Here is a 25,598-nt window from a genome sequence, read left to right on the forward strand (position 1 = left end):
GGGACCTACACAATATTAGGCAGGTGGTTTTAATGTTTTGGCTGGTTGGTGTACACTCTCTCCTCCATAGACTAGAACAAAGTTTTCACAAGCAACTGTCACTTTGTGAAATTGAACTTTTAATAATGAATATAACTGAACACAAATATTAAGTTTCCTTGTCACTTTTCATCAAATTCTTTCTCTGGCGTAGTAAAAGGTCTTACGTCCTAATGTAAATCTGACGGCAACTGTTAAGTCTCTGACGTTTAGTGAACTTGGCAACCCTCCGGCTTGCACGAACCGCGCTCCCTGCATATTTAGTCTCTTTGACTATGCTCCTCTGTAAACCATACAGGGATGACACGAATGGACAAGTGAAGATGCGGTCTGGGATCTCGAATGACACCAAGCCATTAAGGAAATGGGGTCTGGGATCTCGAATGACACCAAGCCATAAAGGAAACACTCACCAGCTTCCTTGTTACGGCCATGTGCCTGTTCATATCCTGCAAAGAACAAAGTAACATTGACGGCTGATTCACATACAAACACAGAAGCAGAAAAATCAAGCAAGCAAGCGAGCAAGCAAGCAAGCATGTTTTACGGATGCGTTTCATGGACCGAGGACCCACTTCTTTGCTGGAGCTGCTGGTAGGTGAAGCCCTTGTTCCTGTTGGGAGAATGGCTCGTAGCGCTGGTATCAGGTCCGGGGTCAGATGATTCCGGTGTTGGGCTTTTCCGCCTGACAGGAGAGCACTCCCGTGTGACAGTAAATGGTTCCCCTCGCCTATAATCTTCGTGGTCAGCCCTGAAAAATTAAAGAACAAGAATGGAGCTCCAGAGCTAGCCCAATTTGCCCTGAAGTGCTTCGAGTCTTGGCCGTAAAGGTTCTGTACAGCCCGGTGTCGGTGATGAGACAAAAATAAAACGCATGGGAAAAAAAGGGCATAAAAATCTTACCTGAAACATCTGTAAAAATGCAGGTGGATTAGCCGGGTGACACCTCTTAATCTTCCCATTAGGGTTGAAGCCTAATTAATGTTTTTGTGCTGGTTTTTCGTTATCTTTTTTTTTCCCCTTCAGAAATGTTTGCACAAATTCACGTGAGATAGTAAATGGTAGAGACATGAAATTTTGCCCCTTGATTGGGAGTTTTTCAAGTGCTGCCCAAGAAATATGACCCCAATCAGCCTGATGGGGGATGCTATTAGTAAAGGTCAAAATTTAGAAATTTGAAAAGTCATAACTCCTACACCGTAAGTCTGATTTACATGAAAGTTGGTACAGATAACTTCCTATTCTCACTCTACAATGTTGCTTCAAGATCCACTTAAGTCCGTCTGACTAGATTTTCCACCATTTTGAATTTTTTGGAAAACACAATTTTGATATCTCCTCCTAATTGCTACCAGATATTCTACTACTACTACTACTACTTTTGGCTGCTCCCGTTAGGGGTCGCCACAGCGGATCATTCGTTTCCATCTCTTCTTCTGCATCTTCCTCTGTCAAACCAACCACCTGCATGTCCTCCCTCACACCATCCATAAACCTCCTCTTTGGCCTTCCTCTTTCCCTCTTCCCTGGCAGCTCCATATTCAGCATCCTTCTCCCAATATACCCAGCATCCCTCCTCCACACATGTCCAAACCATCTCAATCTTGCCTCTCTTGTTTTGTCTCCAAACCGTCCAACTTGAGCGGTCCTTCTAATATAATCATTCTTAATCCTGTTCTTCTTCATCACTCCCAGTGAAAATCTTAGCATCTTCAACTCTGCCACCTCCAGCTCCACCTCCTGTCTTTTCGTCAGTGCCACTGTCTCCAAACCATATAACATAGCTGGTCTCACTAACATCTTGTAAATCTCCCCTTTAACTCTTGCTGGTACCCTTCTGTTGCACATCACTCCTGACACTCTTTTCCTGCTACTCCACTCTGCCTGCACGCTCTTCTTCACCTCTCTCCTGCACTCCCTATTACTTTGGACAGTTGACCCCAAGTATTTAAAGTCATATGCCTTCATCACCTCCACTCCTTGCATCCTGACCATTCCACTATCCCCCCTCTCATTCATGCACATGTATTCCGTCTTGCTCCTACTGACTTTCATTCTTCTTCTCTCCAGTGCATACCTCCACCTTTCCAGGCTCTCCTCAACCTGCACCCTACTCTCGCTACAGATCACAATGTCATCCGCGAACATCATCGTCCATGAAGACTCCTGCTTGATCTTGTCCGTCAACCTGTCCATCACCATTGCAAACAAGGAAGGGCTCAGAGCCGATCCTTGATGTAATCCCACCTCCACCTTGAACCCATCTGTCATTCCAACCGCACACCTCACCACTGTCACACTGCCCTCATACATATCCTGCACCACTCCTACATACTTCTCTGCAACTCCCGACTTGCCCTGAAGTACCAGATATTCCGCGGATAATTATTGGAGCAAGCTTATCAAAAGCTGTGTAAAGCTTGTTGAGGTCTTATTTAGTTTTTAAGATATTGACCAAAGAACTTCAAAAGAGCGTCGCTCGGCACATAAATAGACCCAAGTCAACAACTGTTAGGCTAATCATCACAAAACTTGCAGAATATGTCCACATACATACCTGAAACATACCCTGGATGTTTCACTTAAATCGACAACTAGGGAGCGCTACAAACGCTACAAAAAATGGGCGTGGCATAAGACAAACCAGACTATAAATCATTGTTTACCAATCATTACAAACTTGCAGGATATGTTTCATTATCATGTTGAACCATGTGTGTAAAACTATTTTGAAATCATTCAATAGGGGGCACCACGGGCCTCGCACAAATTTGGCCACGTGTTGGCTTGAATCCTGGAACTGCTGCTTGCAGCTATACTTCTTTTACTTGAAATTCTATAAATACAGTTTGATTAAATGATAGATAAAGAATTTCAAACTTTTAGCTTGTTTAGGCTTCATGTGAAAAGGCAGAAATTAGTTTTTCTAAGTTTTTCTAATTAAAGGGCATTTTTCTCTGAAGGTCCTGTTGGTTCGCCAATTAAATTAGAACATTACTTTTTATACTACTATTACTCCTACTACTACTCCCACTACTACTAGTAATAATAATAATAAATTAAATGTCAATTAAAAAAGCATCATTCACACTGAATTTCCAAACACTGTGAATGAAAAAGGATTATTTTTGTATTTTCTTTTTATAGTACCTGTCATTTAATTATATTATTTTTTAATTACCATTTCAAAGTACATTTTAGGTACTTTGTACTCTTTTAATTATATCTTATATATGATTGTTCCCATCTGTTTTTATTTACTCTCTTAATTATATTTTATATGGTTGTTCTTTTTCTGTTTTTATTTGTGTAAAGCACACTGAATGGCCCTGTGCACGAAATGTGCTATATAAATAAACTTGCTTGCTTGCTAAAGCTGCAATAAAACATTCATAAATAAATCAATGGGTGGATTAATAGAGGTCTAATAATTTCCCAATTACTGCTGGAGTGTCACAAATTTCCAAATGGAGTAAAGTTTCTAAACTACCTTTTGTTTAAAAGAGTCGGGGCTGAACTAATATCAAGCAGGGCATAAACTGAGGGTTTTTTTTTTTACATAACGCTTTGAAGTTGAAACCTGTAAAAGAAGAAAAATGGCACAGCCGTCCAGACACACATTTTAAATGTGGAACTGTTGCTCTGGTGTTGAGACCTTTGTTACCACTGTGTTGTGTTTAAACTCAGTGGCTTTGGTTTGAATACAGAGACTTTGAAAAAGGTTAAAGGGGAAAAGTTACCTGAAAAACAGGCTCAGCTACCATCAAAAAAGATGTTTTACACAAAAAAGGGTATTAGTAAGTACAGTGTCCCGCTTAAAAAAAAAAAAAAAAAATCAATTAAGCAGGATCATGGTCATATTTTTAAGAGTGGATATTATACATGCATCTCAATTTTAAGGTCAATATTATGCAATTTGTACAACTGAAAATCCTGATAGTCTAGCAAGTATTGAAAACCAACCCCCCCCCCCAAAAAAAGGTTGTTAAATCCCAGTTTCTAACCGTTTTGGCACAAATTAAGTACATAAGTTTTAGAAGACTGTACCCTCGATTGCTGTATCCATGTAGTGGCCTTGGTTGGTGACTGCCCCTGTCTGACATGGGTCTCTGAGGGGGGCCAAACCCGTGACCTCTGCCGCCTTGATAAGGCCCAGATCTGCAGCGGTTCCTGAACACAAAACAGTAAAAATCCACCTATGACAAAGTGATAACAGAAACTATATAATGAGAACATAGATTAAAACAGAAACAGCATACATTTAAATATTTGTGGATTAGCTATCAAATTATGACAAAAATATAAACGATCAAAGAGCACAATTGTTTGCATGTAAATCTTCAGGACTGTTGTAGCATTAAGGCACACAATGTCCCTGGCAGAATGATGGAGTCGAGTTTATTATTCAAACCTAAAGATGAGGTGATTACCCAAACTAACATCACTCCTACTCCCCCATTAATATTCCTGGGAGATTTTAGAGTGTGTAATTCATCTACTAGTTATAGGGATAAAAGCGACACGTCCTTATAATCAGTCATCCAACAAAAGCATGTCAGTGATACTTGAAAAGGTTAGCTCATTTGTTTCAGCCATTCATTTCACTGAACTGTGTACATACGTACGTACGTACTACATTGCAACTGACACATCACAGATTAGATTCTGCCTCTCTAAAATGATCAGAATCCCACACTAGCAATCTCTGACACAGTGACAGGTTAACACAACCATGAAACATATGGTTCAGAGATGCAACCCCATTTAAGTTTGCACTATATATAAATCACTTATACATATACATATACATATATATATATATATATATATATATATATATATATATATATATATATAGTGATAGATGTGGCAATCCCAGCTGACAGCAACATCTGAAAGAAGGCGCTAGAAAAGATAAGAGTACCAAGGACTGAAGGAAGAACTGGAACACGGATGTGGAAGGTGAAGTCAAAAGTGGTCCTAGTGGTAATAGCAGCACTAGGGGTTGTAAGCCCCAAACTAGGAGAGTGGCTTGAGCAGGTTCCAGGAACAACATCCGAGGTCTCTGTCCAGAAGAACGCAGTCCTAGCAAGAGCTAAGATACTGCGCAGAACCCGCAAAGAAGATAGAGGACCTGAGCTTGAGGAAGACACACATACCACCTCTGTTCCAAGAACTTTCTCAGTCTCTTCTTTCGGATAGAGATCTCAGATGTTTCTCCTGGAATCTGTTCAAGCCACTCTCCTTGGGGTCACAGTCCCGAGTGCTCCTATCACCACTTTTGCCTTCACTTTCCACATCCTCTCTAATTTCTCTTTCAGCCCTTGGTACTTCTCCAGCTTCTCATATTCCTTCTTCTTGATGTTTCTGTTGGTTGGGAATGCTATATCTACCACCACAGCAGTCTTCCCTTCTTTGTCCATCACCACAATGTCTGGTTGGTTTAGGGGCTGTAACCCCCAGACTGGGAGAGAGGCTCAAGCAGGTTTCAGGAGCAACATCTGAGGTCTGTACAGAAGAGTGCAGCCATAGGAACAGCTAAGATACTGCACAGAACCCTCAAACTCCCAGGCCTCTGGTAGAGGACCTGAGCTTGAGGAAGACACACACACCACCTTTGTTCTTAGAACTTCCTAGATCTCTTCTTCTGGACAGAGAGCTCGGTTGTTTCTCCTGGAATCTGTTGAAGCCACTCTCCCAGCTTTGGGGTCACAGCCCCGAGTACTCCCTTCACTTTCCACATCCTCTCTAGTTCCTCTTTCAACCCTGGTACTTCTCCAGCTTCTCATATAACTTTTTCTTGATGCTGTTGTCGGCTGGGAATGCTACATCTACCACAACCAGTCTTCTGTTCTTTGTCCATCACCACAATGTCCGGTGGGCTGGCCAGTACTTACAGTGCATCCGGAAAGTATTCACACCCCTTCACTTTCCCCACATTTTGTTATGTTACAGCCTTGTTCCAAAATGGATTAAATTCAAATTTTTTCTCATCAATCTACATACAATACCCCATAATGACAAAGCATAAAAGGTTTTGTAGAAATTTTTGCAAATTTATTAAAAATAAAAAACTGAAATATTGCATGTACATATAAGTATTCACACCCTTTACTCAGTACTTGGTTGAGGCACCCTTAGCAGTGATTACAGCCTCAAGTCTTCTTGGGTACGAAGCTACAAGTTTGGCACAGCTATATTTGGGGTATTTCTCCCATTCTTCTCTGCAGATCCTCTCGAGCTCTGTAAGATTAGATGGGGAGCGTCGCTGCACAGCTATTTTCAGGTCTTTCCAGAGATGTTCAATGGGGTTCAAGTCTGGGCTCTGGCTGGGCCACTCAAGGACATTCACAGTCTTGTCCCCAAGCCACTCCTTCGTTGTCTTGGCTGTGTGCTTAGGGTCGTTGTCGTGTTGAAAGGTAAACCTTCGCCCCAGTCTGAGGTCCGGAGCAGGTTTACATCAAGGATCTCTCTGTACTTCACTCCATTCATCTTTCACTCGATCCTGACTAGTCTCCCAGTTCCTGCCGCTGAAAAACATCCCCACAGCATGATGCTGCCACCACCATGCTTCACTGTAGGGATGGTATTAGCAAGGTTATGAGAGGTGCCTGGTTTCCTCTAGATGTGATGTTTGGCATTCAGGCCAAAGAGTTCAATCTTGGTTTCATCAGACCAGAGAATCTTGTTTCCCATGGTCTGAGAGTCCTTTAGGTGCTTTTTGGCAAAGTCCAAGCGGGCTGTCATGTGCCTTTTACTGAGCAGAGGCTTCCGTCTGGCCACTCTACCATAAAGACCTGATTGGTGGAGTGCTGCAGAGATGGTTGTCCTTCTGGAAGGTTCTCTCATCTCCACAGAGGAACGCTGGAGCTCTGTCAGAGTGACCATCGGGTTCTTGGTCACCTCCCTGACCAAGGCCCTTCTCTCCCGATTGCTCAGTTTGGCTGGACGGCCAGCTCTAGGAAGAGTCCTGGTGGATCCAAACTTCTTCCATTTACGAATGATGGAGACCACTGTGCTCTTCGTGACCTTCAAAGCTGTAGAAATGTTTTTGTACCCTTCCCCAGATCTGTGCCTCGATAGAGTCCTGTCTCGGAGGTCCACAGACAATTCCTTTGACTTCATGGCTTGGTTTCTGCTCTGACATGCACTGTCAACAGTGGGACCTTATATAGACAGTTGTGTGCCTTTCCAAATCATGTCCAATCAATTGAATTTACTACAGGTGGACTCCAATCAAGATGTAGAAACATCTCAAGGATGATATGTGGAAACAGGATGAACCTGAGCTCAATTTTGAGTGTCATAGCAAAGGGTGTGAATACTTATGTACATGCAATATTTCAGTTTTTTATTTTTAATAAATTTGCAAAAATTTCTACAAAACCTTTTTCACTTTGTGATTATGGGGTATTGTATGTAGACTGATGAAAAAAAAGGGGAATTTAATCCATTTAGGAATAAGGCTGTAACATAACAAAATGTGGGGAAAGTGAAGGGGTGTGAATACTTTCTGGATGCACTGTACACATATGTGTATACATCCACACACAGGACTTTATTTTCGACATGCACACAAGGGTGCTTCAATTGGCCAGTTTTGTTGACAGCATGACTTGATAAGGTCTTGCATGATCAGTACTGCCATCTCAGTGCTTCAAATTGTCCTAATGTAAGCTGATAGTGAACTGTCTCGACTAATTTAAACTCTCTGGTGCAGGTACACTGCTACAGATGTTAATCAATGGTCAAACAAGGGCATGCAACCGTCCTGGTTCAATGCAGGGTGCCAACACTCCTGATCAAGATGGGAAATTAAAAGCTTCATCAGTCAGGGCTTCCAGGTAGTGTAGCCGTCTATTCCGTTGCCTAACAACATAGGGATCGCTGGTTCAAAGCCCAGTGTTACCTATGGCTTGGTCACGCATCCCTACAGACACAATTGGCCGTGTCTGCGGGTGGGAAGCCGGATGTGGGGATGTGTCCTAGTTGCTGCACTATAGCGCCTCCTCTGGTCGGTCGGGGGCGCCTGTTCAGGGGGGAGGGGGAACTGGGGGGAATAGCGTGATCCTCCCACGTGCTACGTCCCCCTGGTGAAACTCCTCACGGTCAGGTGAAAAGAAGCGGCTGGTGACTCCACATGTATCAGAGGAGGCATGTGGTAGTCTACAGCCCTCCCCGGATCGGCAGAGGGGGTGGAGAAGCGACCGGGACAGCTCGAAAGAGTGGGGTAATTGGCCGGATACAATTAGGGAGAAAAAGGGGTAAAAAATCCACACCAAAAAAAAAAACAAAAAAAAAAAGCTCCATCAGTCATCAGATGGAGAATGTGGCCAGTGGCCTCTGTTAGAAAGCGCCGACAAAAGATGGACTGGATGAGGGCGCTCTTCCATCTGGCATTCACAACAATGACAGAACAGAATATCTCTGCAAGTTTAAGAACCCCGCTGTTGGGCTGACATTAACCCGATTCACAACAGAGAGAAGCAAAAGATTAAGACTTAATCCAGCGCCAGCGTGTCATGGATCACGTGCTAGTTTTTAGAGTCAAATAAAGTGTAGTCTGATGAACAATAACTTTTTAAACTCACTGATTAGTAAAGCTGCACTGTTGGGGCACAGCTTGTTTCAGACTGGACGTGGCACATGGGTGGATTAACTGTTAAGATATTTACAAAGAAAAAAGAACTGGCATTTTAAAATAAACGTAAAATAAGACCATAGTGTGTTGTTAAACTGATTTGTAAAAACTTAATATCACATTAAACCTGCCTGGAAGCCACGTCTCTGCATCCAGTTAAGGTCTGCTTCATTACCATTGGCAACACAAACAAGAAACAGTGGGAAGAAAGAATTCATTCATTAAATGGTGTTTTGTCATTAACATGAACTGAGAAGTGTGTTTTATGGCAAATTGACTTCTATTTTTAGTTAGTGGCATTTGTGAAGCCTGGGAAAAATGCCATGGTACTCTGATACCAGCTAGGTTTGACATATTTGATATGCGAGTGTATTACAGTGATATCTCATGTATATATATATGTGGGCTGGGAGCCTCGAGTTTTCTGCACTTAGGTACAACCTGTGAACCGGTCATGGAGAAACATTTAAGTAAGCAGGTTGACTTTACAATACACTCTGTGCATAACTGTAGTCCACTGACTGACTACGAGGATGAGCGGACGGACGGACAGGTGGAAATGTGGACGTAACTTGATATGTATAACTTGAAACTTTCACTTTTCCGGTGAAAGTTTGTCGACAATTCTGTGCACGTCGTTGACATTTATCCACGGTAAATCTTGCAGGCATCGTGAAAAATATGTCATTGTCAATGGCACACGCCAACAAACAGGAAACTGGTATGATCGCTGCAGTAGAAACCGAAAGTCAGTGGACTACAGTTATGCACAGAGCCGATACACCATCGACTCAACTGGTTTCAAATGGAACAGTAATGAACAATTTGCATTCATGTTTTGCCGATCCAATAGAATAACACAAATCAGGGGCGTCCGGGTAGTTTAGTGGTCTATTGTGCTGCCTACCAATATGGGGATCACTGGTTTGAAGCCCTGTGTTACCTCCAGCTTGGTCGGGTGTCCCTACAGATACAATTGGCTGTGTCTATGGGTGGGAAGCCGGATGTTGGTATGTGTCCTGGTCGCCGCACTAGCGCCTCCTCTGGTTGGTCAGGGTGCCTGTTTGGGGGGGGGGTAGCATGATCCTCCCACCCCTGGTTTCGCCCCCTGGCGAAACTCCTCACTGTCAGGTGAAAAGAAGTGGCTGGTGACTCCACATGTATGGGAGGAGGCATGTGGTAGTCTGCAGCCCTCCCCGGATCGGCAGAGGGAGTGGAGCAGTGACCAGGACGGCTCGAAAGAATGGGGTAATTGGCCACGTACAATTGGGGAAAAAAAGGCAGGAAAAATCCCCCCCACCCCCCACCCCCAAAAAAAGTACAACACAAATCCACAAAACAACAACATGATGAATCCTGTTACTTCACCGCTTTGAAAGGATGACCCGTTTCGTGACAGACACGCCTCGCAAACAGTGATTTGATGATAAGCGCCATGTATTTATCACCCTTCATTATTTCTGCCCCTCTTCCCCCCTATGATTTTCCCAGCTGAAGTCCTGCACCTGAACAACTCGCTTTACTGCCAGATGTAAAAATTGAACCGGTGGCACCTGGTTGTCACGACCTCTGCCTGAACCTACGCCACGTCCCCAAACAAAGAGCAGGCCTAATAAGGCCGCAAGCTTTTATGACTCACGGCCTGTTTGAAGTAGCCAGGGCTCAGCTTGCCATTTGCTAAATAAACTCAACGGCCATTGCTGCCGTGCTCCGGGGCTCCTGCGAGGCTGACGCATCACGTCACGGGGCCGTGGCTGGAGGAGACGGAGTCTATGTTCACAAACAGGAGCTGAACAGTTGTAAATAGTTGGGCGACCGATGTAGATCAATGAGGGTTGTCTCCTCAGACTGGATTAGATGGGTTTTTTTACTGTCGTATTATGGTGATTTATTCAGTCAACAGTGAGTACTGAGAAGGGGGGGGCAAAAAAAGCAAGTCAATAACAAACCCTGTACTGGTCTCATAAATCCTCTGATGGCCAAAATTATCCCTGCGTGACCTGACACAAAAAAATAAAAGCAAAAACAAAGTAAAGTACACGAGCCAAAAATATTCATCTGAGCAATTTACATATTTTTCCACTTCTCTTTCTTTGATAATGACGCTGATGCAGTCTGCTCGGGCTTAAAAAAGAAACAGCCGCACTTCAAACAGCTTCAGGTCAAATCAAAAAAACCCTCAGCAACAACAAGAATTCCTCCACCAAAGTAACGCTGGTGGTTCCAAGTGGCTTGTTGGTCAAAGCTGCACTTTCTGCAATGATCTGGCCTTCCCACATCACCCATTATCTGCTGGTCATCATTTACGGGTCAAGACTCGTCACTAAAAGGCGAGATTAGCAATCCAGCGGTTACGCCGAGGTTCGGTGTGACGTTCTCTTTTCTTTTTTTGGGGGGGGGGGATTTTTCCCCCTACTTTTCTCCCCAATTGTACTTGGCCAATTACCCCACTCTTCCGAGCCATCCCAGTCATTGCTCCACCCCCTCTGAATCCGGGGAGGGCTGCAGAGTACCACATGCCTCCTCCGATACATGTGGAGTCGCCGGCCGCTTCTTTTCACCTGACAGTGAGGAGTTTCACCAGGGCTCCCCGGCCCGACCGACCAGAGGAGGCGCTAATGCACTAATGCAGTGACCAGGACACATACCCACATCCGGCGTCCCACCCGCAGACACAGCTATTTGTTTCTGTAGGGACGCCCAACCAAGCCGGAGGCAACATGGGGATTCGAACCGGGTACTCCTTCTTTCTGTGTTTGAATCGACCAAGTGCTGCAAATACCAAAAAGCAGAATGCAGCACCGTGCCGCCGCTTTGTGCTGATCAACTAATCACAAAATGTAATGCGTATGAAACATTTCCTAAATGAAAATGCAACACGATGTGCTTTACCCTGGAACCATGATTCCCAGTCATGTGCCATGGAGTTGCCATGTTGGGCTGGAAAGTAAACCTGCATACACGTCTCTTCATGACACATGGTTGGGTGCCACCATCTTGAAACAAGTAAAAAAATTTAACCAAAAAAAAAGGGGGGGGGCTGGTTCTTTCACATGTCTAAAAAAACTTGAAGGCAGAATAATAACACATTCAGAATTTTTTTTATTTGTAAATGACTTATATTGTGTATTTTTTAGTCCTTTATCCAGAACTGTGTCAGGGAGTGGTCTGGTCCTCATTAATATTCATGAGCTGACTTTGAGCGACAAGTTGAAGCAAGGGTCGGCGGAGTTTCATTATTGATGATCTGATCAGATTGGCTGTCTGGTGACATCATGAGTATCAGAGGAAAAAATAGACAGAGAAGCTGAACTGGGGTGAGCGCCATCAAATGGAGAAAAAGAAGAAAGACTTAAATCTACCTTTAAATGTATAAGCAGCTTTCCCCAGTAGAAAGATACAATACAAAATGCAAGATGATTAAGGTAATAAATTGTGTTTGAAAATATTTCCAATTTCTGTTCAACTTTAACAAAGGTTGGAGGGGAACATACACTATAAAAAGAATCTTGTCAAAACAGCTGTCCTTGGGGCCAACTTCAGTCGAATGCAGTGAAGTTTTTAATTGGATTCATAGGACACAGAGGTTAAGGGCTGCTCTAAGGAGTGTGTGGGTTTTGGACTGGGAGAGGCCCCAGCTGGTTTTCCTGTGGGGGTGGAGGGGTTGAGGGCTCTTTGGCTCAGTGTGAGTAGACACTGGTGCCCTTTGTCCCCCCGGGGAGGGGGGCAAATGGTCGTGAACCGTTGGCATGCTGGGGCAGGATGGCAGCCAACTGGTGGAGCCGCTGAGTATAGCTGCTGTCTGGGCAGCTCCTCAGACAAAACTCAAAAGCAGTGCAATAGCGGACATGCACACATAAACATTATATTTAATTATATTATACTGTTGAATCATATTAGATTAGATGATAACAAGGTCATGATCTCTGACCACGATAAATCTTCAAGAGGGAATTTAGCTGTAGTGTTTTATGACTTTCACCCCCAACACAGTCCAAACTTAACTTAAACATGAAAATATCAGAATTTGATAGAGATGCGTTGGTTGGTCTTGATTTCTTTCTTCCTTTACATTTTATGCACCAAGAGCACCACACTAAAAATCAGTCCGACTCCACTTGACAAACTGAGCTGAAATAGCAAATGACATAACGCTGGCTCCACCTAGTGGTTGGTTAAGTAGTAGCACGCCTGGGGATATTTGAATTACAGCCACAGTAATAGAAACTCACATTGTGACTTCACCACAATGGTTAAAACAGAATTCATAAAAAAAAAAAAAAAAAAAACAGGTACGAGGAATCTATGGAAATTTACCTTATCTCTACTTGACGCCTCATATATCCATCATCTCTGTTTGAACACTTGTAGGAGTAAGAGTCATCCTGAAAAACAGAAACAAAATCTGAGCCACTTTCATTTGGAAAGAATAATAAATTTAAGCAAAGGACAATTATTTTCTAAACAGCATAAATGTAAGACCTGTATCCGCCACCACAATTCAAGATCGGCCAGGTAACCAAAAGACAATTTCTTGCAATGTGAACACGGCTTCAGCAGCAAATGTACAGTCGACTTTTTTTGGTGGGTCGACTGATGACGCAGTAGATAATTTGACATGTTTTAAGGTCTCGTGGATTCATTCAAAAGTTGTCAAACTTTCAACGCAAGGAAATATTTGTTTGTAAAACGCCCGGCAGGCTACCGCTGTACCTTTCGTGGGGGCGATGAATTTCTGTTGAAGTTGTCGTACATGGGATTTTCATCCTTGTAACCGTAACCATCTCCGTCACGGTATCCTCTTTGGTCCTGATGGTTTCGAGGGCCACCGTACCACGAGTCATCGCAATACCTTCTATCGTAGTCGAGCTCGGGCCGTACAATATTCCTTCTCTCTACAATATTCACAAATCTCTGGACCGTCACCTGAAACGAAATCACCGTTGCAAGTTACATCACTGACACAGGACAGCACATTCAAGAACATTCGCCTTCTGTTTTATCAACCCCAACTAACCATAGAAATCAAGAGGGAAGCTAACGGGGAAAGGTTCATTTTAATGAAGGACATCTTCCCCCATCCCCCCATTTTCTCCCTAATTGTACCTGGCCAACCACCCCACTCTCCCGAGCCGTCGCAGTCACTGCTCCACCCCCTCTGCCAATCCGGGGAAGGCTGCAGACTACCACATGCCTCCTCCCATACATGTGGTGTCGCCAGCTGCTTCTTTTCACCTGACAGTGAGGAGTTTCACCAGGGGGACGTAGCACGTGGGAGGATCACGTGCTATTCCCCCCAGTCCCCACCCCCCGGCCAGGCGCCCCGACCAACCAGAGGAGGCGCTAGTGCAATGACCAGGACACATACCCACATCCAGCTTCCCACCTGCAGACACGGCCAATTGTATCTGTAGGGGCGCCCGACCTAGCCGAATTAACACAGGGATTCATACCAGCGATCCCCATATTGGTAGCCAACAGAATAGACCGCTATGCTACCCGGACGCCCCCAAGTACATCTTTTTTTGTTGTGAACATGGGCCAATATCCCCACCATGACCTGTAATGTGCAGACAATGCTGAAAAAGGACATTTTGCACTGCTGACAAGCAGGTGGAGAGTGGCTTTGTGGAAATATGTGCTGGATATAACATATCAATCCTTATTCCCTTTTCTAGAGTGTGTATCCATGATCTAAACTGATGTATTAACCTGTCAGTTGTTAGTCTTATACACAAGACTAAAATCTAATACCAAAAGCCATGAGTAACCTGTAGTAAATTACAGCAACATGGTTTGATTTACAGCATTTGTGACATATGGAAGCCTTTATTTCTTTGATGGAAAAAAAAACTGACTCTATCACAATCATTTTGCCCATTGACCCCTTACTGATGGTCTAAGTCTGCACTATTGAGAAAAAGGAAAGGATTGGAACTTGATATTGACTGATATTTAAAGATTCATAACTGGAATTGGTATTGGCAGTGCACTGACATGGGTGCATCCCTAGTCTGATATCATACAAGCATATACAGTCACTACATCATCAAACTATGTTCATCATGGGTTGTGGATCATCTCTTATCAACAGGTGTGGGAACTAAAAACTGCTGGCAATGCACCGAAAGTCGGGACAACAGCGACCTCTGGTGTCTTTCAGGGCAAACTGAAGTAATTCGCCACAATCACATTGAGGGCTCATCCCAAAGCTCTGAAAATCTCTCCTGAGCTTCTTCCTCTTTTCCTCCCTGACCTGAAAACTGAGTCCTGTGCCGCCATTTTGTCTGCTGTCCTACAAGTCTCCTTTAGCGGTGGACATGCAGGAGGAGACTCTCCAGGAAGTATTTCCAGTTTAGAGTGGACATTACTGGGATCACATCCAGAATCTGGTGTCATCAACACAACTACTCAAACTTGAAATATTTTACGGGCAACTGCCAGATGTGTGTGTGTGCAACATTATGTGTGTTTGTTTAGACCATACATTTATTTGTGCAGACATTCATACTTTGCACTAGGTGTGCATAACTTTCATCAGCGACAAAGATGATTTTTCCCCCCTCTTTATTGAGATTGCATTAAATAAAACACAGCAAAATATTAAACCGGATATTGAATTATGCAGCATATTGTGAGCTTTGGATCAGTCTAAGTAATGACGGAGTCACTTCATTAAAAGCCAAAATTCATTTCTGATGGTAAATTGGCACATAAACTGTCCCAAATGCTCTCTGCTTTCCCTTGTTTCATCCTCTCCTCAAACCCACTCATACCGTTGTCCCTTTCAAATGACTTCTTGGTAGAAGAACAGTGGTAGTGCGGGAAAGAAGGAATGGAGGAATGACAAAGCTTTGGGACAAATATCCAAATTCTTAACTAAAATGGCAGCAAGTAAAACAAGACATTTGTGCTCCAAAGGAGTTCAATCGAGTGCAACTGGACCAGCCAGTCAGACTAGCTTCACCTAGTCAGAAAGGCACGAACTGAGGAAGCCTCTTGGATGAGAGGCGAAACATCTTCACGGATATATACCAAGTCCAGTTGCACTTGATTCAACTCCTTTGGATAACCATGACCTGGATGAATGAGAACATTCACAGACAAGACATTTGTGCATATTTAAGATAAGGAGGCAAAAAAAAAAAAAAATCCCCATACAAGGGGCGTCCGGGTAGCACAGCGGTCTACTCCGTTGCCTACCAACATGGGGCTCGCCAGTTCGAATCGACACCTGACTAAGCCGGAGGTTTGGTTGGGCGTCCCTACAGACACAATTGGCCATGTGTGCAGGTGAGAAGCAGGATGTGGGTATGTGTCCTGGTCGCTGCACTAGCACCTCCTCTGGTCGGTCAGGGCGCCTGTTCCTCCCATGTGCTACGTGCTACGTTCCCCTGGTGAAACTCCTCACTGTCAGGTGAAAAGAAGCGGCTGGCGACTCCACATGTATCGGAGGAGACATGTGGTAGTCTGCAGTCCTCCTCGGATTGGCACAGGGGGTGGAGCAGTGACCAGGACGGCGTGGAAGAATGGGGTAATTGGACAGGTAAAATAGGGGAGAAAAAAAAAAAACCACACACACAAAAGATTGCTCTTAAGTAACCAACTGTGTGCCTATGTGAGAAACTTTGTCAATCTCAAAACTTAATTCTTCCTTACCTCTCTTGAATCTCTGTTAAAGAAGCGCTCCTCGTACTCCTCTCTAATCGTCCTACGGTCCCGCGGAAATGCCACTGCAAAGACAGAAGATGATGAAGATATCATTAAGGTCACCCAAAAAACCTGTTCAAAACCCAGCTGTTAAGTAGCCTTTGCAGTTGTCAAATAACATGCCAACTGAATCTCAACACATGTGTTCTACCCAACGTTAATGTTCCCATCTTTAAAAACAGAATTAGAAATTGGAGAGGATCTATGCACAGGCGTACTGGCTGATAAATCCTCACAAAGTTAGTTGGAGAGCCTGCATTCAAAAAACAAAAATTGAAAAATGGATTCACCGGCTTCACTGCATTACTGAAGTCTGTTGAATAATGCAGGCTGTTTGCTCAAAGGACATTACCACAAAACACCGAAAATTATATAGACGAAAATTACATAGACCCTGAGAACAATTTTCACAAGAATACATACAGACATTGTGAATACTACACAGAAGACCAGTTCAAAAGAAAAGTAAAAATGGATGGAGCAACATCAATAATTCACTTCAATAGCAAGAGCCCAAATCCAAACTTTTCAAAGATCAATCACTGCTTAAGAAAACTGGGCAACAAATCCACAGTAATCACGAAGTCTGAAACTTGGCTTAGCGAAGAACACACAGACACGGTCGAGATTGAGGGATACGAAATGTTTTTCATTTACAGGATACAAACAAAAGGTGAGGGAGCTGCACTATATGTACTACATCGACGAAAATTATAAATGTAAATCTGTCAGGAATATGTCGTTTGTCTTAGACAATATCATGAAAGGCTCTTGGGATCTTTGATCCATGGGTTCCAGTTGCTAGTGGCAGTTTATTTGTTTGAGGCTCTGGCTTTTTTTTTTTGACCGGGCATCTGATCAGGATGTCTCCTGGGCACCTTCCCTTTTTTTTCTTGAACACCTTTATTATATGAACAAAAGAACAAAATCTGGTCATAACAAATTAGCAAATAGTACAAATCAGACTGAGCTATTACAATTTTTTTTAGTATTTCACAAAACATAAAAAATAAGGAAAAAAATAATAATAAAAAAACCCAAAAAAGATAGAGGTCAATATATCTATGTTTTTGTAAACATTCAAAGCTTGTTTGGTTTGTATACATTTCAGTGCTTTCTTAAAATTTATTAAGCCATTCATGAAGACTAAGAATAGTGGTCTGGCCTTAAAAAAATCTAGATCTATGGATAAATTGTTTAGCCATAATAATCAGGCTATTGTACAACATTTCCATATTTTTAATCCTCCATTATAACTCCAAATTTAAAATCCTTATAATCTAAATCGGGCAAATCAAAGTCCTTTTCAGATATCAAATTTTGGAATAATTCCCAAAAGGCTCTAGTATATTTACAAGTACAAAACAAATGTTCTAATGTTTCGCTTTCAGAATCACAAAACATACAATTGTTTTTCCTCAAAGTAAAATCTTTGTCTCAGAAACTCATTACAAGGATAAATATTTTTCATTTTAAAATGAGTTTCTTTCACTTTTGGTGAAATGGGGAGAGTGAGGTATCTGGTTCTAATTCTTCCTATAATCTCTCTAGGATGTTTTTTTAATAGATTTTTTTCTTTTTAATGGTAGAGGAAAGAGTACGGAGGTAAGGGCACCCCTTACAATTTTGCTTGTGCATTTTAGAGGTGCAGCTGGAGGGGACTGCACAATCCCACTCAGGAGAACTACATTTAGCCAGGCTGTCTTAGAGAGTCCCCATCCTATTATTCATTCAACTGTAATGTCAAAAAATGGCTTATTAGGAACCAACAGTGTCAACCTTTAACATGTTGTTTAATTGTATTGTACATTGGCTGTGTTGTATGTTTGCTTCTTTATATATAATATTTTCTGTATTATCTTTATCTCTTTACATTATTTGTATATTCTGTATATATTTTCTTGTTTATTTGCTCTTGTTTCTCTTGAATATTAACTTTGTTGTATGTTTATTTGTTTATCTTTGTTTTTATATATCACACTGACGTATGCGCTCTACTTACTGCACATGTATTATTTGTACTATTTTATTATCCTAGGATGCCGAACAACATCAGGCAAAGGGACTGCTGATGGAAACTAGCCAATTAGATATCATGGACACGGATGGCTGTAAATTGAACTTTCATTTTCTGTTATAAATTATTGTCTATTATTATCTATAATAAATTCATCGTGTAATCATGAATAGTATAAGAGGGTAGGAATAGAAAAGTTCTCAACATCTTCTTACCCTTTGAACATGATCGGCATTTATTTGAGTTGCTTATTATTTGTCGCTTATGACCACTGATGAACACAAGCTGTTTTATCTTTTACTTAACGTTTATCTCAGTAGCACCGTCACTGGACTGCACATGAAAACTCCTTGAATGCCAACTTGAGCACAATGCTGAGTGGTAACAACTGACTGTAACCTCATTCAAACATGCAGATTAATTTGTAAATGACAATTTTACGTGTTGGCTTTATGCGTGAATGCAAGCCAGACTCGATATTCTGTAAAAGTTGTATATGTAATTTGCTGACTCAAGAACGAATAACATCTATGGAAATGTTTTTGAACGCCGATAGTTTGAACAATAGCCGCAAGATTGCCGTATCAATCTTTTGTAAAATGATGATGATGGATTACATTTATATAGTGCTTTATCTAGACAATCAAAGTGCTTCACATTGAAGGGGGGAAACTTATCTCAACCACCACCAATGTGTAGGATCCACCTGGGTGATGCACTGCAGCCATTTTGCACCAGAACACTCACCACACATCAGCTTGAGGTGGAGACGGAGGAATCATCGAGCCAATTACATGGGGGGGATGATTAGGTGGCCAGAGGGAGAGAGCCAGGTTGGGAATTTTGCCAAGACATCGGGGGTCCCCCTACTCTTTGCGATAAGTGCCATTGGATCTTTAATGACCTCAGTGAGTCAGGACCTCGGTTCAATGTCTCATCTGAAGGACAGCATCTCCTACAGCACAGTGTCCCCGTCACTGTGCTGAGGCATTGGGATTTGATTTTTGTTGTTTTTATTAAGACTGGAGGGAAGACTGCCCCCTACTGGCCCACCAACACCACTTCCAGCAGTAACTCAGTTTTACCGGGAGGTCTCCCATCCAAGTACTAGTCAAGCCCACACCTGCTTAGCTTGCATCATTCAGCAGAGCCAGGGTACATGTTGGTAGGGCTACCGGCCAAAGATGCTTTTACAGGTGCGAGTAAATCAATCACAAAGAATGCATCCATGACCTGTTCACTGCAGGCATTTTTCTGAAGGAAGAGATTTATTTTTAAACCAGTAAAAGTAAGAGCATATTTAAAAAAAATGAGGATGGACCATCCTTGAAATAAGAGCTGTTTTCAGTTCGTGCAGAGGATCAGGTCAATAGCTAACTGTAAGGTACACTTACAGGAAAAATCAAGAATGCGTAAATAATCAATCGATAAATCATAACGTTAGAGGCGCCATAGTCTAAGAGAACATAAAAAAAACATCCTTTACAGGCGGGAAATGACACAGAACATACTGTCATATCATGTGAACAAACACTACCCACAAATATTATGTACAGAGGCTGTATTAGTGAATGGAGGAAACCACCATCTGTGCCGAAAAACTAATTGTAGCAATGTTACGGAATACATGTGTGAAAATGGCTTTAAGTCACCTGCCCTGATGAAATGGCAGTCTTCAATATTAAATCAACAAGGTAACATAACATACAGCTGGGCTGAGTTGCAGGCAGCATGGATAAATAAATAGTTTGTACAACTACTACGGCTGGAAAATCAAAATACAGCAACTTACTGATGAGGGAGTAACTGGTTTTGATCCGCGGATTGCAATGTGCAGGAATTCTCAGCAAGGGGTGATCAACCTATCAACAGAAAAGGACAAACCTCAGCAATGTGATACAAATGATGAATGCATTCAGCAAAGACCACTTGAGATGATTTAGCACTGCACTGAAACATCTTCGGTTTGAAAATGTTGGGCCAAAATAGATATGACATGGTTTCTCCATTAAAGTTGAAGTAACTTGTGCTCACATCCTTCTTTGAATACAGACACTCAGCAGTGGCGGCTGGTGCTAAAAACGAATTTTTTTTGGGGGGGGGGGCGCAATTTACCTTGACGCAGCACACCTGACAGCTGCTTTAATGTCCACACAGTCAGAGTTATTAAGAAGGACAATGTAGCCTATAGATTTTATCAGGGTTAATAGACAGTGGATGATTGACAGTCGAGACGAGGCGTCATGATGGGTGTGAACATGATTGACAGCCACGAGAATTGTCCAATCACATTAGATCAAAAAACACAAACAATACCAATTTGCCGCCAATAAAAGTGGGAGTGTCTGGGGCACACAGAGAACTGTGCCCGGTGGAAAATCTGAAGAAACCAATCAGACAGCAGGCTCAGGTCACCTGCTCGCCAAAAGTTTGAGGGCTTACATAAGGTATTATTTGACCCAGGAAGTATATGTATTCAGACAGAAATCAACCAAATACCATTTGGAACTAATATTTAATGGCTGCTGACAGGCGCTCAAAGACTAAAAAACAAGTTTATTTCATCATTATTTGCATTATACAACTAAATTATATTTAACATGTTTAAGTAGATTTTAATCTCTTGACATTTGAAGGGGGCGGCGCCCTGTACTGGCCAGCCGCCACTTTAGTTATAAATAAGGACAGGTACTAACAATGCAATGTTTTTTAGATGTCTGCAAGGGTTGATGGGATTACCTGCGCGCAGCCCTCACAACCGACATCACTGGTAAACAAGGAAGTGGTGGAGCAAAAATAATAAATCTACTACTACAACTACTTTCGGCTGCTCCCGTTAGGGGTTTTCCACAGCGGATCATCCGTTTCCATTTCTTCCTGTCCTCTGCATCTTCCTCTGTCACACCAGCCACCTGCATATCCTCCCTCACCACATCCATAAACCTCCTCTTTGGCCTTCCTCTTTTCCTCTTCCCTGGCAGCTCCATATTCAGTATCCTTCTCCCAATATACCCAGCATCTCTCCTCCGCACATGTCCAAGCCATCGCAATCTTGCCTCTCTTGCTTTGTCTCCAAACCGTCCAACTTTAGCGGTCCCTCTAATACGATCGTTCCTAATCCTGTCCTTCTTCGTCACTCCCAATGAAAATCTTAGCATCTTCAACTCTGCCACCTCCAGCTCCACCTCTTATCTTTTCATCAGTGCCACTGTCTCCAGACCATCACCGTCTGCAGACCCATCATACCCTGGTCACAACCTGTTCAAACTCCTCCCCTCTGGCAGGTGCTACAGAGCACTGTACCCCAAAACAACCAGATATAAAAAGTTTCTTTCTGCAGGCTGTCATTCAAAGGAACACTTAGCACTTTCAAATCCAACCATTTTGTATATACTACACTGTACATACTGGTACGCTCTGTCATGTCCATCTACCTCAGGCATGTAAGAAACCTGCTAACATCTATTTCAGCATCTCTGATATATTCTCTGCACCATTGCACTTCATCACCTCTTATTTCACCTGTATAAATCAATCCTTGTGTATATATTTGAAGATTATTACATTGTAGTGTTATTCTATGTTAAGTACACTGAGACAGCCACGAAACCAGAGTCAAATTCCATGCATGTGCAAACCTAAAAGACCAATAAACATTATAAACGTGATTCTGATATATTCTCTGCACCATTGCACTTTATCACCTCTTATTTCACCTTTAAATGTGAAATAAAAAATAAGGTGAAATACCTGTACAGGTACGGTGTCAAGGAGAGAAATGTCAAAGGACAAATGGTGGTGGATTTTGCGAAAAGGATGGAAATGGCTGTGGTGAATACATATTTCAAGAAGAGCGAGGAACACAGGGTGATGTACAAGAGTGGAGGAAAGTGCACACAGGTAGACTATATCTTATGTCGAAGGCACAATCTGAAAGGGATTGGAGACTGCAAGGTGGTGACAGGGGAGAACGTAGCTAGGCAGCATCGGATGGTGCTATGTAGGATGACTTTGGAGACCAAGAAGAGGAAGAGGGTGAAGGCAGAGCCTAGGATCAAATGGTGGAAGTTGAAGAACAGAGGCTGTTGTGTGGAGTTCAGGGTGGAGTTAAAACAGGCACTGGGTGGTAGTGAAGAGTTACCAGATGGCTGGGCAACCACTGCAGAAATAGTGAGGTAGACAGCTAGGAAGGTACTTGGTGTGTCATCGGGGCAGAAGAAGGAAGACAAGGAGACTTGTTGGTGGAATGAGGAAGTACAGCAAAGTATACAGAGGAAAAGGTTGGCAAAGAAGAAGTGGGATAGTCAGAGAGATGAAGAGAGTAGACAGGAGTACAAGGAGATGCAGCGTAAAGCAAAGAGAGAGGTGGCAATGGCAAAGGAAAAGGCGCATGGTGAGTTATATGAGAGGTCAGCCACTAAGGAAGGAGAAAAGGACTTGTACTGATTGGCTAGGCAGAGGGACACAGGTAGGAAGGATGTGCAGCAAGTTAGGGCGATCAAGGATAGAGATGGAAATTTACTGACAAGTGAGGAGAGTGTGTTGAGAATGTGGAAGGAGTACTTTGAGGGGCTGATGAATGAAGAAAATGAGAGAGAGAAGGTTGGATGATGTAGGGATAGTGAATCAGGAAGTGTGGTGGATTAGCAAGGAGGAAATGAAGGCAGCTATGAAGAAGATGAAGAATGGAAAGGCAGTTGGTCCAGATGACATACCTGTTGAGGCATGGAGGTGTTTAGGTGAGATGACAGTGGAGTTTTTAACTAGATTGTTTAACACAATCTTAGAAAGTGAGAGAAGGCCTGAGGATTGGAGAAGAAGTATACTGGTACCAATTTTCAAGAATAAGGGCGATGTGGAGAACAGTAGCAATTACAGAGGTATAAAGTTGATCAGCCACAGCATGAAGCTATGGGAAAGAGTAATAGAAGCTTGGTTAAGAGGAGAGGTGATGCTCAGTGAGCAGCAGTATGGTTTCATGCCACAAAAGAGCACCACAGATGTGATGTTTGCATTGAGAATGTCGATTGAGAAGTATAGAGAAGACCAGAAGGAGTTACATTGTGTCTTTGCAGATTTAGAGAAAGTATAGGACAGGGTGCCAAGAGAGGAGGTGTGGTATTGGATGAGGAAGCCGGGAGCTGCAGACAAGTATGTAGGAGTGGTGCAGGATATGTATGAGAGAAGTGTGACAGTGGTGAGGTGTGTGGTTAGAAAGACAGATGGTTTCAAGGTAGAGGTGGGATTACATCAAGGATCAGCTCTGAGCCCTTTCTTGTCTGCAATGGTGATGGACAGGTTGACAGACCAGATCAGGCAGGAGTCTCCGTGGACTATGATGTTTGCTGATGACATTGTGATCTATAGCAAGAGTAGGGTGCAAATTGAAGAGAGCCTGGAGAGGTGGAGGTATGCACTGGAGAGAAGAGGAATGAAAGTCTGTAGGAGCAAGATGGAATACATATGCGTGACTGAGAGGGAGGACAGTGGAATGATGAGGATGCAAGGAGTAGAGGTGATGAAGACGTATGAGTTTAAATACTTGGGGTCAACTGTACAAAGTAACGGAGTGCAGTAGAGGTGAAGAAGAGAGTGCAGGCAGGATGGAGTGGGTAGAGAAGAGTGTCAGGAGTGATTTGTGACAGAAGGGTACCAGCAAGAGTTAAAGGGAAGGGTTACAAAATGGTTGTGAGATGCTGGTACTGATTTTCAAGAATAACAGCGATGTGTGAGGGACAGCTCAGGTAGGACGGTTTGGAGATAAAGCAAGAGACGCAAGATTGAGATGGCTTGGACATGTGTGGAGGAGAGATGCTGGGTATATTGGGGGAAGCATGCTGAATATGGAGCTGCCAGGGAAGAGGAAAAGAGGAAGGCCTAAGAGGAGGTCTATTGATGTGGTGAGAGAGGACATGCAGATGGCTGGTGTGACAGAGGAAGATGCAGAGGACAGGAAGAGATGGAAAGAGATGATCAGCTGTGGCGACCCCCTAACAAGAGCACTCGAAAGTAATAGTAGTAGATTTCACCTGTAAAAGTCAATCCTTGTGTATATATCTGAAGATTGTGTTGTAGTGTTGTTTTTCTGTTAAGTACACTGAGCGAGCCACAAAACCAGAGTCAAATGCTATGTATATGCAAACCTAGTTGGCCAATAAACATTATTCTGAAATATACTTTATGTTGCCTTAGTTGATGGTTTACCAATGTGCACCTCCATAGATGCTGCCATTGTTGTGACATCAGAGAACCGCTTCTCCATGTAGTCGGGGTAGATGGACTTCCCCGAATTTAGAAGTAGAACTCCAAATTTGAGTGGCGCTGTACTTTGTAATCTTTCTTATAGGAGGTCGGAAAATCCCGATTTCCGAGTTGAAGCAAGCGCCAAAGTGGTTGCTTTTCTCCCATGGCTGGGTTAATACAGTAATTAATGACACATCTCCATAAGTACAGGTAATAGGAGTTGTACAATCGTGACACGCACTAACTAGTGGGAGGGGCAAGTGAACGAGTTAATGGGGAGGAGGAGTTGTCCCTCCCGACTCAGTCAAAAGAGTCGTTTGTTTCGAACGATTCGTTCATGACTCGCACATCACTACAGCAAGAGCTGGTGCCGCTCTGGAACCAGTGTTCCTGGCCGAGAGCCGGCTCCGAACCAGCCCTCAGTGGGAGGGGCGAGTAAGTGAACGAGTTAATGGGGAGGAGGAGTTGTCCCTCCCGACTCAGTCAAAAGAGTCGTTTGTTTCGAACGATTCGTTCATGACTCGCACGTCACTACAGCAAGAGCTGGTGCCGCTCTGGAACCAGTGTTCCTGGCCGAGAGCAGGTTCTTCGGCTGTCGAAACGCGACAGCCAAGGAACCGGCACCGGCTCCGAACCAGCCCTCAAACTGCCTGTGAAGTTCTAAAATCAAATTCAGAAACAGCAATGTAATGTTTAACTTCTTTAATGAACGTACTTAGGTTCCATGCTTGGCAATCGCAATGATCTAAGGGCTCGCACAGTGTAACAGTCAAAGAGTCCGGTAAGTAGAAATATAGTAGTGCTGCAATTCCAAATAGCGCCACAGGGTGGCTTTTGTTTTGTTGTGACGTACTAGCGTTGCAGCTAACGCCCACAAGGACGACGCCGGATGACTGAGTGACTGGTGTAGAGCCGTTCTTAGCGCTGCTTCGACCGACGTCCGCAAGA

General features: G+C 43.1%; 1 protein-coding gene across 1 annotated transcript in view; it reads right to left on the minus strand.

Annotated features, from left to right (window-relative positions):
• LOC130114386 (periphilin-1-like) overlaps positions 1–25,598 on the minus strand; it is a 51,906-nt gene that overhangs the window by 25,335 nt on the left and 973 nt on the right. The window contains exons 2-7 of the mRNA XM_056282250.1: positions 20,200–20,269; positions 16,340–16,413; positions 13,394–13,606; positions 12,998–13,065; positions 4,087–4,209; positions 615–790 (exon numbers count right to left, since the gene is read on the minus strand). Coding sequence (XP_056138225.1) covers positions 615–790; positions 4,087–4,209; positions 12,998–13,065; positions 13,394–13,606; positions 16,340–16,413; position 20,200 — 655 coding nt within the window. The 5' untranslated portion in view covers positions 20,201–20,269. The remainder of the gene's footprint in view (positions 1–614; positions 791–4,086; positions 4,210–12,997; positions 13,066–13,393; positions 13,607–16,339; positions 16,414–20,199; positions 20,270–25,598) is intronic.

This window comes from Lampris incognitus, chromosome 6 (assembly GCF_029633865.1).
Source record: "Lampris incognitus isolate fLamInc1 chromosome 6, fLamInc1.hap2, whole genome shotgun sequence".
NCBI lineage: Eukaryota > Metazoa > Chordata > Actinopteri > Lampriformes > Lampridae > Lampris > Lampris incognitus.